Source organism: Polypterus senegalus, chromosome 2 (genome assembly GCF_016835505.1).
Source record: "Polypterus senegalus isolate Bchr_013 chromosome 2, ASM1683550v1, whole genome shotgun sequence".
Taxonomy (NCBI): Eukaryota; Metazoa; Chordata; class Cladistia; order Polypteriformes; family Polypteridae; genus Polypterus; species Polypterus senegalus.
The window spans coordinates 194,435,276-194,448,483 of record NC_053155.1 but is presented as its reverse complement, the minus strand read 5'-3'; the positions used below and the strand labels follow the sequence as shown (position 1 = coordinate 194,448,483).

General features: G+C 36.5%; 1 protein-coding gene across 11 annotated transcripts in view; it reads right to left on the bottom strand.

Annotated features, from left to right (window-relative positions):
• Positions 1–12,999, bottom strand: part of ddx3xa (DEAD-box helicase 3 X-linked a) — a 63,774-nt gene extending 50,775 nt beyond the window's left edge. For 3 of the 11 annotated variants that reach the window (XM_039745110.1, XM_039745115.1, XM_039745116.1), the window contains exons 1-6: positions 12,739–12,999; positions 11,162–11,219; positions 10,861–10,908; positions 4,763–4,813; positions 4,194–4,286; positions 4,042–4,113 (exon numbers count right to left, since the gene is read on the bottom strand). In XM_039745110.1, the coding sequence (XP_039601044.1) occupies positions 4,042–4,113; positions 4,194–4,286; positions 4,763–4,813; positions 10,861–10,908; positions 11,162–11,219; positions 12,739–12,783 (367 nt within the window). In that variant the 5' untranslated portion in view covers positions 12,784–12,999. Of the gene's footprint in view, positions 1–4,041; positions 4,287–4,762; positions 4,814–10,860; positions 10,909–11,161; positions 11,220–12,738 lie in introns of those variants that run through there. The other 8 variants (XM_039745113.1, XM_039745117.1, XM_039745112.1 and 5 more) reach the window with 7 other exon arrangements.
• Between the last annotated feature and the right edge of the window lie 209 nt (positions 13,000–13,208).

Here is a 13,208-nt window from a genome sequence, read left to right as displayed (position 1 = left end):
CACACTTTTAGACTCCACTTCAGGCTCTCCTTTACTATTCAATGTTTTAACATTTTAGTTACATTTATCCATCCATTTTCTAACCCGCTGAATCAAAGTCTGTCCTCAAATATGCAACAACCACCACATATTTAATGTTCATTAAAGGTGATGTCATATTACAAGACTTCTACCTGCAATAAATGTCAAACTTAACTGCATTTGCTGATCTCAATACCAGAGCATGGTAAATTACACAACTCTGATATACAACTATCCAGCAGAGTTTAAAATGTATAAAGTGCTACATGCTTGCCCCCTTTTCTGACAATGTGCTACCTGACAACACTGGCTTCAATGCAAAGGGTTTAAAGGACAATAAGTTCAACCAAAATCTGTCTTTTATTCTATTATAGTATGTAAACCATGAGGTAGACTAGTGGTCATTTGCATGGTCCAAAAATACTCTTTTTCTTGCAGCTAAATTACATGCTTTATTGTTTAGGTTGAGTCTTCACTGGTTGTCAGCAAAATAGAATTGGTTTGATTTGTCAAGTCACACACTGGTTGGACAGAGTCTCTGGAAATATGTCAAACTACACACAACTGGCAGAGAGGGCAATAAATGAAACCTACTACTAAAAAGGCATGTAAGGTGACATGACCTTAAGCTGTTTTTAGCATTAAAGGAGTCTGCACATATTGCAAGGTTAAACGGTCACCAATTTGTTAGAAATAGTAATATGACCTTGACAGATGACCCCATCTTAAGTGTGGTCTGGATCACATCAACAACCAAAAAGTTTCACTTTCCCATTGCCTCTAACAATTTTACTTTCCTTTCTTTACACTCAATTTAATACTTACCCAGAACCCTTAAACTTTTGAAACATCAGCTCACAATATGCAATATAGGCAAGTCTCAGAAACAAATGCATCCACTTGTTTTAAAATGCCAATTTTTATGCCAGAGCTAGAGAACCATATATTCAGAGAAGTGTCCATTCTGTTTATCACTTTTATTAGTGATAAAACTTAACTCATTCATTTGAAGACTTCTCAGCAGTACTAACTCAAGATGCTGGCTCACAGGTCATACTGTACTCCCATGTACAAAACTATAACTACTAAATTAGTAATAGGAAATACTTAAGATAAACTAGGGGGCTCAGCCCCCTGCTCACTCCACTCGCCCATCCCCGTGTTTGGTTTACCAGATATACAATTTAAAGAGATTGTTATTTTCAGAATTGTTACATATGCATTATTTTCACTTTACTTTAAAAACTTTTGTAAAAACCAATACTTGTCCTTTATTTCCGGCCCGGGGCGTGGTTACATCTTTCTCACAGCACCTATAACTCTGCTCGTGTTGTGAAGGGGGGGGGCTGTTGAACGCACGCTTAGGAGATGCCATCGGATCATCTGCTGTCTTTCTGCTGCTGGCAAGCTGCCTGCTCTGCTTGTCACATGTCATTGTTTTAAGAGCTGGGAGCACATGATGTGTGTCTGCGAAAAGCAATCCAACAACTGCTAGGTTAGATGTCCGTGGACTTGTTTTAAATAATGGCTTACTGCCTTATCTTGCGTGATATTCCTCTCTCGAGACAAAGCCACGAGTGTAGACAGACAGACAGAAGTAGAATTGCAGCTGAACAGGAAGCCTGGGTGTTGGGCTGACACCCGGGAAATAGTAGTAGTGGTCACTCCCACTGAGTGATCATGGAGTGGGATTGACTGGAAGGAGGATGACTCTTTAACTGGAATGGCATCAGGAAGTGATCATTTTTGAAGAGACTAAATGGATGATCACTTAACTTAGCCACCTGATTCATGCCACTTGAAGTAGTCAAAAAAAAAAAAAGTGTTATATGTTTCACCACTGAATTGTTTAAATTTAGACAAGTATTGTCAAAAACTAAATTATTTCTTAAAAAAATGCACTTTGTACTTTACATGGTGACTAGAAAAATCTAGAGAAATAATTCAGTGAACAGCGCTATGGAATAACACTGCGCAGAATATATGCAGCTTGTTCCAACCTTTGGCATTTCCAGCTTTTCTTACAGTTCAATGGACTGTACTAATTCTTCAATGACAAACATCTACTTACTCTACAAGAAGATTGAAAATTTATCTGGCCATTTTAAAATTAAGCCATCAGTCCTTGCTGAAGCATGTGAAACTAAACACAAAATATCTGCACCACTGCTACACAGTTAGACTCAATGTATGCAGAAATGGCAACATGCAATGAATTATCCACCAGTGGTTTGTGGCCACCATAACTGCTTTTAGTATGCAGCACTGCCAAGAACTACTATAAAGCCCCCCAGCCTATTTACTCATCCCTCCTAACATCCAGAAAAATCATTGCACTCTTGTGCTCCATTCTTTACTTTCATTTCCACGTTTCAAACTAGTCCGTAGTCTTCTCACCTAGGTCCAATCCCTCATCCCTTTCCTTGTAAGTCACGTCAGTTAATTGTTCAACTTGAGAGGGAAGATGGCGTCATGAGGACTTTTTTTTAAATATTTAAGCCATAGAAACTTATCTGTCACTTATCTGTCAAAGGTGGTGTTATGCATACTATGTATAGTACAGGAAAAGTTTCAACAAATTCAAAGGTCATCAAGACAACGTATTTATAAATAATCATTCAAAATGAATGCCTTGTACATTGAATTTATTATAATTAAGAAGCTCGATTCAATAGCTAAAGGATATAGAATCAATATTAAAATAAAAAGCAGCTTACCCCATAACTGATACACAATGAATAATTCACAAGAGGAAATACCCACAAAGGTTGCTGCTTTTATGGAACAAAAGTGGGCAATATGTGAAAAGGATGGAGGACCTTGCTGAATGGCTATGTTACTTCTGGCGTTATGTGAATTACAGGTTAGTGTAGTTATTTTAGAGGACTGCTGCTTCTAGATGTCAACCAGCATGACCTTACTCTACCTGTTCTAAACTCTTCCTCTTCTGAACCATCCTTTACTCCCCCCACAAGCCACCCGCCAGGCAACATGGCCAGAGTCAATAATACGCTTTGAAGAAGAACTGGAGACAGCAGATTTCATTTAATATTCAAAAAAAGGTTGTGGTGAACCAAATAAAACTTCAGAATATAGCAATTAGTTTTTGCATAGCAATTTTTCCTAAATGCCAAATCAAAACTTTGATACATTACCTAATCTTACACCATGATGGCAAAAAATTTCCCCAAATATAAATTTAACACTGCAACACACTGAAAAAACACAAATGTGACTGATGTGCAAATGAACTGAATGCTTACAAAACTGTAAACTAAGGGGTGGACAAATTGTCCATAAAGTAGTCTGTCGGGCTACCATCTTTGCAAACCTGGTATTTCAGGTACACTTTTTGGTAGGCCAGCTTTATATACAGGATGGTCACCTGCAACCTTTTATAAAAAATGTCTTTTGTATAGTATTGCTGTACAAAACAGCATAGCTATCTACTACCTTAATATAAACATAATTAGCATTTCAGAAGAAAATATTTCAGAAAAGAGGATTTTTAAAAACTAAACATTACTTGGACCTTAAGGGTTATTCTGAAATGCAATATATCCTTTACAGTGAAACACTTTGAGCACAGCCAAAAATGTATAGAGCTGTTATTAAAGATGACATTTAGGTCTAAAAAAGTATGTTCTCACACTGCAGGGTTTGGGCTAATAGTAAGAAATCTCACACTCCAATATATCAGGGAAAAAGGTGTTTTCTTTCAGGAGTATATAACAGTTAATAGTGAGCAGTTTTATAACATTCTTCCCATGCCTTTTCTGCGACTTCATTACAAAATACACCCTGACTTATTCTTGCGATTTTGGGAGATTAACATCCAACCCCCAAGACAGAAACACAGACTGCTGCAACAATCAAGCACCATGCTTGAACAAATACTCACGCCAAGTATTTATTCTTTATGAATATTCTAAAAAGTGACCTTGTAAATGTACCAAGTAACAAAAAAAAGACACACACACACACCAGAAGCAATATTCATGCAAGCACACTTGAATATACCACTTCTGATGGGCCAGCTACCACTGTAGCTCTGAAAAAAGGCAAGCTCTTCAGAGGGGTGTCTTGAGTAACCTAAGTAAGAGCACAAAACTGTTTACCAACTATATTGAAATAAATGTTAAATTAAAAACACCTTATATTCTCATAGTTACCAGTCCTACAATTTGAATGTCCAGTGGCAGGTCTAGAGTTACGTTTGTAGTTTCGCTCTAGGTGCCTTGCATGATGGTACTGTTTAGGAGAAACTTAAAAAAAAAAATTGGTAATAATGAAATAGCCAGCAGGTAAAGTACCTAAGCAATGTGGTCACCATTGCAGAAGCTAGCTTGGAGGTGTCAGGGAAGGGGGCCACAAACATCATCAAGACAAAGATTATGATATGCAGCGCACCCTAAACAGTATATTTCAGATTTCAAAAACCAAAGAAAATAAGCTCCCCCTTGCCAATTTAATTTAGCAAGCAGACAATTATATTACTCCTGAAATTTAAAACAGATAATCTGCACCAATATGAAAAAGGTAATTAAAACTGCAAATCACCCCACCACGTAAATTAAGATTAGGTGCACATTAACATGCTTCAGAAGAAAAAATTAGTGCAGTATATATGAAGGCTATAGCTTTGTAATTTTTACTCTTAGTGTATTAGGCTTGCAATCTCCATGCACATAAACTGAAGCAGTTTTCCCTATGCTCAAAGCTGTCAGAACATAAAACTTACAGCTCCTTAATGGATAACCACTTGGTCTATCAGAAGTATATGAAACTCCTGCTGTAAAACAAAACAATCAATTGTCAGGTATAAAGGAAAATACCAGTTAATTGAATTCACCTATGAAGAGATATAGCAGGTTAAAGAAGAAAACAACTAGATTACATTAAAATAATACATTTTCTATTACTAAGAAAAACAAAGTAAAAAAGTTTATATTAATTGGTGATAAAATGGGGGTGAAGGACTGGAGTCTTGATATGAACGATTTGACTCCTGCCACCAGTTTCAAAATATAAAGTTACATTTGGCACAACATACAAATGTACCTTTAAAATGAAAACTATAGGTACAAGAAAAACTGCCACACCAAAAATAAAACACACATTGCCTAATGAAGAATCTAATGGAGCACCAATAACTTGGTGTCGCCCATAATGTTTGGGTCTCAAGACAGTTTTCCTTAATTTACCCATTTGCTCCAAAGCCAAAAAATTACAAATCAAGCAATACAGATGTGATTAAAATGCAAATGGCACAGTTTAAGTGTATTTGCTTACATCTGTTACACCATGGTCCCTTCATTTCAGGGCACCTTACTATTCGAGACACCGCAATGGTAAGTATATTAAAGCAGTCATATTTAGTAATTTGTTGCATAACCTTTGCATGCAATGACTATTTGAAGCCAATCCCAATTGTATTTGTCCCTAACATTATGGAAGGCACAGTATGTTTGTATATATATTATAACCTACATAATACACACCCCCACATATACTAGCCACAACATTAAGACCACAGTACAATATTGTGTAGTCTTCTCTTGTGCCACCAAAATAGCTCCGACACCTCAAGGAACAGGACCACTGAAGGTGTCCTGTGGTATCTAGCACCAAGGTATTTGCAGCAGATCCTTCAAGTCCTGTCAAATCCCAAGGTTGGGCCTTGGACTTGTTTTTTTCCAGCACATCCCAGGGATGCTCGATCAGAATGAAATCTAAAGAATGTGGAAGCCAAGTCAACAGCCTGGAACTTTGTCACGGTACTCAATTTCTCCTGAACAGTTTTTGCAGTGTGGCAGGACAGAGTATCCTGTTGAAAGAGGCCACTGCCATCCTCTACATGAATGCCAGGATTGAAGGTTTCCCCAACAGAATATTGCCCAGGGCATCAACTGCCTCTGCCAGCCTGCCTTCTTTCCTTAGTGCATCCAGATATCACCTCTCCCACAGAAAATGTGATTCATCAGACCAGGCAACCTTCTTCCATTGCTCCACGGTCCAGTTCTGGTTTTCACATGCCCATTGTGGGCGCCATCTACTGCAGACAGGGGTCAGCATGGACTCTCAAGTCTGTGGCTACGTAGCAAGCTGGAATGTACCGAGCGTTCTAACGACATTTTCTTATTGACAGCATGAAACCGTCAGTTTGTGCTACCATTATAGATCAAGTAGTTGCCTTAATGCATTATTGGGAGAATTCCTCAAAGCTGCCACGGTTACATTTAGATTAAAAACAGATTAGACTTATGGGACCAACATGTTAATGTCACAGACAGCAGGACTAGAAAAAGCAGGTAATGATTATTACAGAATAAGAGGTTCCCTTGCACAATGAGAGAAAAAACACATCACTCTGCACCACTCCAATTTGCTCCTTCCTGGTTTATGATGATCCAATGCCATGTACTGAAAAAATTTAATTTGTACAAGAGGGTCGACTGCTACTGTTCTGTTATATTTTAACACATACGGTACAGAGTGAAGTCATTAAAAGAAAGCACTCCCATGTTCTACACTAACAGCACTCAGAAGTACCCGAATGTCAAAAATAGATTAGAAAAAAAAAAAATTCTATTGAAGATCTATAAAATTAACATTCCTTATGGTGGTCACACTCTCATCTAAACTCAGTGTTCAACACATTGTCTGAAGAAATATACTGCACCCTCATGTTTGAAAATAACATCTGCTTACATAATTAAAACTTTTATCAAAAACTATTTGATATGGTACCTTTTCATTGTTACTAGCCTGATCCTTATTTTGCAAGGAAAGAGGTTCAGTTGTACTGAAACACCAGGACTATTTCTTGAAATCTGCTCATTTTCCTACTTTATGGCAAGTTTTTTTTTTATTCTCCATAAATACCAAAACAGTAGACAAGTATCTTCTATTTTCTGAAATTTACTTTTACACTTGTTAATATATGCACAGAAGTCTCAATTTGACAATTCTGCAAATACAAACAAGTGTATAAAACCCAAACATTTTTTATATTCAACAGAACTTGATTTGAATCTAGCAACTTGACACTAATCAACTTTGTTAGTTTGATATTTAGCAGAAATCAAACAGTGAGTAACAGTACTGGACACAACAGGATTTATTGCATAACGTAACCAGCAGCATGGGCATCCAAGCCATAAGCTCAGTCACTAGTAAGCAGATTGACTGGCTACACAATGTTTAACCAAGGAGTATGACCACTACTTGCAATTTCCAGCTTCCTCAATACATGTACTGGCCGAGCTATCTTAGAGGGTGTAATTGTTAGGAGAGACACTTCAAAAGAAGTACATCTCTGTGGGAGGAACAATTGCAACATAGTGGTGGATTTTCAATGCATCATATTGCATTTTTCAACTATGTGAGATAGTCAATGATCAAAAATGTTTTTTTTGTCTTAATGACAAAAATAACAGCTATAAAACATGGTTCAGTAATTTGGTCATTTTAATAAAGATTAAATTTTGAAAAAAAGATTATGTATGTTGGCAGAAATGGAACTTGCTCATACCCTGAGTTGCCCATGTATGAAACTGACAGATTTTAATTCTCAGGCCACCAACCCTTAATCATCCTAAATTTAGACTACTCTTTAAAATGTACAAAAGGTCTAGTCTGCTTGACTAAATGCCAAATGTCTTAATAAAAAATTGCCCGAAAAACCAAACAAAATAAAAACTAACATTTTCACAGTATAAAGGGAATGCCTCAGGCAGGTATATAAAAACATTTTAAAACAAGTCTGAATGAGATTCAGACATCAGGTACACTGATGAGGATTAAAGTGTTGATTTTGATGCAATAAATAAATTTAAAGCTACTTAAAAAGGGTAATATATACAAAAACGGCACCACTATTTACAAATTAATATGTATGCAAGACCAAACTAAATGGTTCAATAAAACTAGTGAACATTTTTTTTAATTATAAAAACCATTCTAATAACTGTAAACATGTACAGTATAAAATTGCTATACACAAATCTGCTTGGGGTATGGCAATTTCAAAGTCGGTTTGAATTCAACAGTCTACAACTTGGTGGGCAGAAGCACATATTAGACTCAAAACTAACAGCAGACCTGTTGACACAATAAACTAAAAGCATAAATATATACCAGAAATTGACAAACTGATGACCTTTAAAAATATTAACTGAACATGTATGATCAAATTGCAACACTTGTTAGCAATGCATTATTGAAGTTTCAACTTCTGCCCAAGTAACTGACAAGGCTATGGGCGCTAAAACATCTTGAAGAAAGGTGAAATAATTCTTTAACTGCAATTTACTGCCTGTTGGAAAATGGTTCTTGTACCAAAACATTGGATCTAATCATTTTTACTCTCTCCATTATCATTGCTGAAGTTAATTCAGATATGCTGCATGATTCGGAACAAACCATGCTTGACATTATGAATGGTTATGGCTTTTAGGGGTATTATATTCAAGACAAAAGACTAAATGTATATTCTTGATATTAAAGTATTTGGCTTAAGATTTATGTTGTGGGTAAATACATTTCCATACTAGTGGTCAGTTACTGCTACAAATTAATTATGTTAATTTAACCTAGCCACCATGGTCAAATTCTTTCTAAGCTATCAATCAATTCTAGACAATTACCTTATCTTTGCAATTTCCTAGTAGTGCCACATTCCTTCTGGGTCTTTTATTATACACATTTACAACATATTAAGACAGCTGTTTCATACAATTTAAACCTTTTAGCTCTATCACAGGGATCTTCTCCTAGCTCCTGGTAGGCAACACTCATATATAGAACACAACCAAGAAGAGGCAGGAAACAGAGTTTAGTCGGAACTAACTGAACACACATCAACTGATGTCAAATTAAATCAAATTCAAAATCTGAACTGTGACTGGTTAAAAATGAGCAGGATCACATCCATCCATAAAAGCATCCAAAGCACAACATCCATTCATAGCCATAGGCAATTCTGGGGAACTCAGGATCAATTCCACCAATCCTGAGCTAATGACAGAGAAAAGTTATGATAAAAATTAAACGAGTCCAAACCGGCTGCATAAGTCTATCAGGACTATTGAGCCCCAAGTCGGAGGGCTACAGCGACTGTTTCATTCATATCACTTTTAGCGACCAGTTGTTCATGTCAACTAACTTTGTCTTAATTGACTTGCTATTTATGATTCAGATGTCTCAATTGTTTCTTTTTCCCCCTTAACACTGGTCGGAGTGGAACTGGTTGGAGTAGGAGGTCCTAATTAAAACATTGTTTACTCGCTTCACTCCTCATTTTTGTTTAGCGGCCACTTAAGGGAAAAAATTAATTCAAAAAGACCATGTCTTGAAAACAAAGTTAACTGACGGTTTCCCTTCATTTTAAACAGCAGAAATTGATCACGGAAGAAGAAAGTGACAGAAGGGAAAATTCTGCATCCACAGTAGCTCACCATGATTGGAGCTGGGCTGTGTGTTGCCACTAACCTCCAAGGCTACATTCAGACTGGATCTGAAAGCGACTTCGATACATTTTTGGCTCATTTCCTATTTTTGTTTGACTGTTCACATTAATTCTGGAAGCAATTCAAATCTAAATTAACTATGTAACGCTATCTAACTTGAACCTGAAATATAAAAGTTAAAAATCACACAGATTCAACAACATGACAGACAAGCATGAACCGCAGCAACACAGTCTTCACATTGCTTGCAGCATAGAATATCTGCAAGTTTGTCACTTCATGTTAAGGGCTCAAAGATGCTGTGTCAGCTCTGTCTGTAGAAACCTGCAGATATGAGGGGAACCATGACTGGTAGGAAATAGACAATTTTACAAGTCAAAGGGGACATTCAATTATGTATAGCAATATTCATCTGTAAAACTCAATACATGTACTGGCCGAGCTCTCTTATTGTATTATGCTTGCCAAAAAAAAAAAAGTGGCAAAGGAGTGAAGAGAAACAAAACAAACACTATACATTGACTATAACAAATCAGAAAATACAATGAAGAAATTATAACCTTTAAAAACTTATTTGGGTTTATTTTATCCTTGAAAGCATATGCAATGAATGCAAGATCACCATCAATGAACAGTGGTTATAAGAAAATATGTTTTTAAAAAAAAAAAAAAAAGTTGATTCCCCATATCTGGACAGCCTTTACAAACACAATAGCTACTGACTTTTCAAAAGGCGAGTGTAAATTACGATAGTCACAGTACTACCAGAGCATTGATTTTCATGAATATGTCCGTCAATTGGATTAAGTCAAGGTTCTCCTACTGCAACAAACCAACATGCTGTATGTGACAGCACACAACTCCTATAGCAGTTTAAACTACTTGCACAGAAAACAAATGTAAGCAAATTTCCTTTTTTGCTCAACATGGCAAGTTTTACATTATCTTCAATTTTACTCATTTTTAATGTTACTATCCTGATTTTTTTTAATATTGAATCTTTAAACTGTTACTCCGGCTCTTTAATGTTCTACACACTACTACTACGATGCAAGATAATATAACTGACAAAACTTAACGTTCAAGCGCCCCAAGTCCTTATAAACCAGAACAGCAGCCTAGGATGTCCACTTAAATTTCAAGTACAGACAACACAATCTACCACAACAAAATTAGTCTGCAAAATAAAAACGGAAAAAATGCATTTAAGCAGGCAGCATCTATGTCTAGAAAAGCAAAAAGATAAATTAAACCAAAATGATGAACGATTTAATATAAATTATTTTTATTTCACATTATAAAGAGGGACAAACTACATTCAACTAACCAATAAAAGTAAACCTTGCTCACTTTATCTTGCACTACTCACCATTCTTAGAAGCTTCTTTGTTCCTTAAATGAGGTGGAATATAACGTCCTGTATGACATGGAAATATTTTAAAAGTGATTAAAACAAAATTAACAGAAAAATGAATTAGAAATGTGTTCAACTGCTATAAATTATCACTTGCTAAAACTTTTAGCACATTCATAAACCAAAATGTATACATGTCATTAACTGGAAATTAAGAAATAAAACAATTATACAAATGAAAGACTAATACACTCAATGTATAACAGTTTCAAGTGCACAGTGCAATGACAAAAGAACGTAAAAGAGCATTACTTACTGCCTGCCCCTCCTCCGCTCTGTCCTTCTGCTGCAGAGTTCAGGTCTAGACCAGCCAGCTACCAAACACAAACACAACGAATTAATGTAAAAAATAACCACCAAGATGCCAGTAAAGAGACGGCTCCCGAAAGAGTGATTAGAAGACAGCATTAAGAAAACATCGAGAAAAAAAAAATTGCATCAGGGACATATAAATGAAACACGACACTCTGTACAGAAATCAGTGCAACAGAGGCGAGTCATTGTTCATCTGAGAAACCGAAACGGTACCGTCGACCATTACCCCGAGATATCCGGAATAATCACTCGAAACTGTGATGAAGCGAAGATGACATTCTGGATAATCTGCCTCCCTGCCACGGCCGATCAGCGTCCAAGTTTCCTGAACTCATCGCTATAGTAATGTAGCCGAGGTCCGAGCCCTTCAATTGCTGCTGTACGCGGGGCTCCTCCTCCTCGCATAGCCACGTCCTAACCCGGGTAGCAGTGCAATCCCCGAGTGAAGAAAGAGGAGTCGAGTTACAGGCTGCATAGCAAGCAATTTTTTCTCTTTTTAAAAAAAAAAAAAAAAAAAAACTTTTTTCCATTCTTGTATTTAGTCGTTTGAAGCTGCGCCAACTGTGCGGGATTATAAAAAAAAAAAAAACCTCAGCAGGCTCAATCTCCCCCGAGGGCTTGTTTACAGCAGTTTCCACATCCGGTTGAATGACGCCGACAACGTCCTCTTAATTACAAAGATAACTCCCGATTTCCCGGAACGCAAATACCTTCGACGTTTACATTTTACTAACAAATGCGGAATTCCGTTGGTTACAACATAAATAACAGTTATCAACTTGGTAAACATCTTTTTTATCATAAATCCGCTATGTATACATGATCGAAGTAATTAAAAGCTCATACCAAAAACACGTAAATATGTATAATGTAATACATATGTAAGGTACATCTACAAAAGTCCAAAAATTGTACCTTACAGAACATACCAGCACATTCAGAAAAGAAAACTGTATTAAAACTAAATGTTTGAATGTATGAAAAAAATAGAACAGTGCTAGGTATGACGAATTCACATCTATTAAAACAGTGACAGTTATCAACCGATGATTTAATATCGAAGTGGTATTATCGAAGGTAAAAAAAATGATTCGACTATGTTTTCTTCTTTCCACTAAACGTCGCAATGTTCATTTTTCAAAAGCGATTACGTTGTTAGTTTGGGACACTATGGCATTCATGTTCAACTATATAGATTTCGCCAAACGAATGCAAAAATATTTAATATCAGAGTTTACTCCACTAAACTGTGCTAGAAATGGCGAAAAAACGCTGACAAGAAAAAGCAAAACCGGTGTCAGGGAAACAAAGGCCGCCATTGTGCGGCTTCTAAAACTCCGCACTGAAATACGAACCTCCGCCATCATTACCAGTCGCTCCTTCTCCACCATTTTACGCCGACAGACAGGGAAAAGCGCAAAACAATATCGTATAACACCTATCTGGATACGTTTTGATTTTAAATAACGTACCATATCCCTTTAACAGACAAATATTTACGATTTATTTAAAACTCACCTGCTGGTCTAGACTGAGCGCATTTTCGACGGCCACATGACTCATAACTAAAGAATAACGAGGAATAATTTTGATTAAAGAGAAAGGTTGAGCTTCGAAGGTTTTTTCTGTTTGCTTTTAAGTCACTTGATGTTCTTTATTTCGTATTTCTTAAGTTTTTTCTTTTTTTTTTTTTTCTATTGTGTCTCGATCTGTCCCTAAGCTCAGTCGAAGCTTTTTTACCGGACACCTTTCACTAACCCGTGGTATAGAAAAGCCGAAGCTAACGCGAGAGTTTATCACCGAGCTTGCCAGAGAGCCATTGACATTCACATATCGCGAGAATTAAGACATGTCCGCTGCCTCGCGAGAATGAGAGGGCGAGTGTTTATTTTATGTGGTAGGATAAGATGTGATATACATTTTTGCAGTAATAATATTACTAATTTTAACAACGAAGGTGTAAACAGTATTAAATTAAAATACAGATC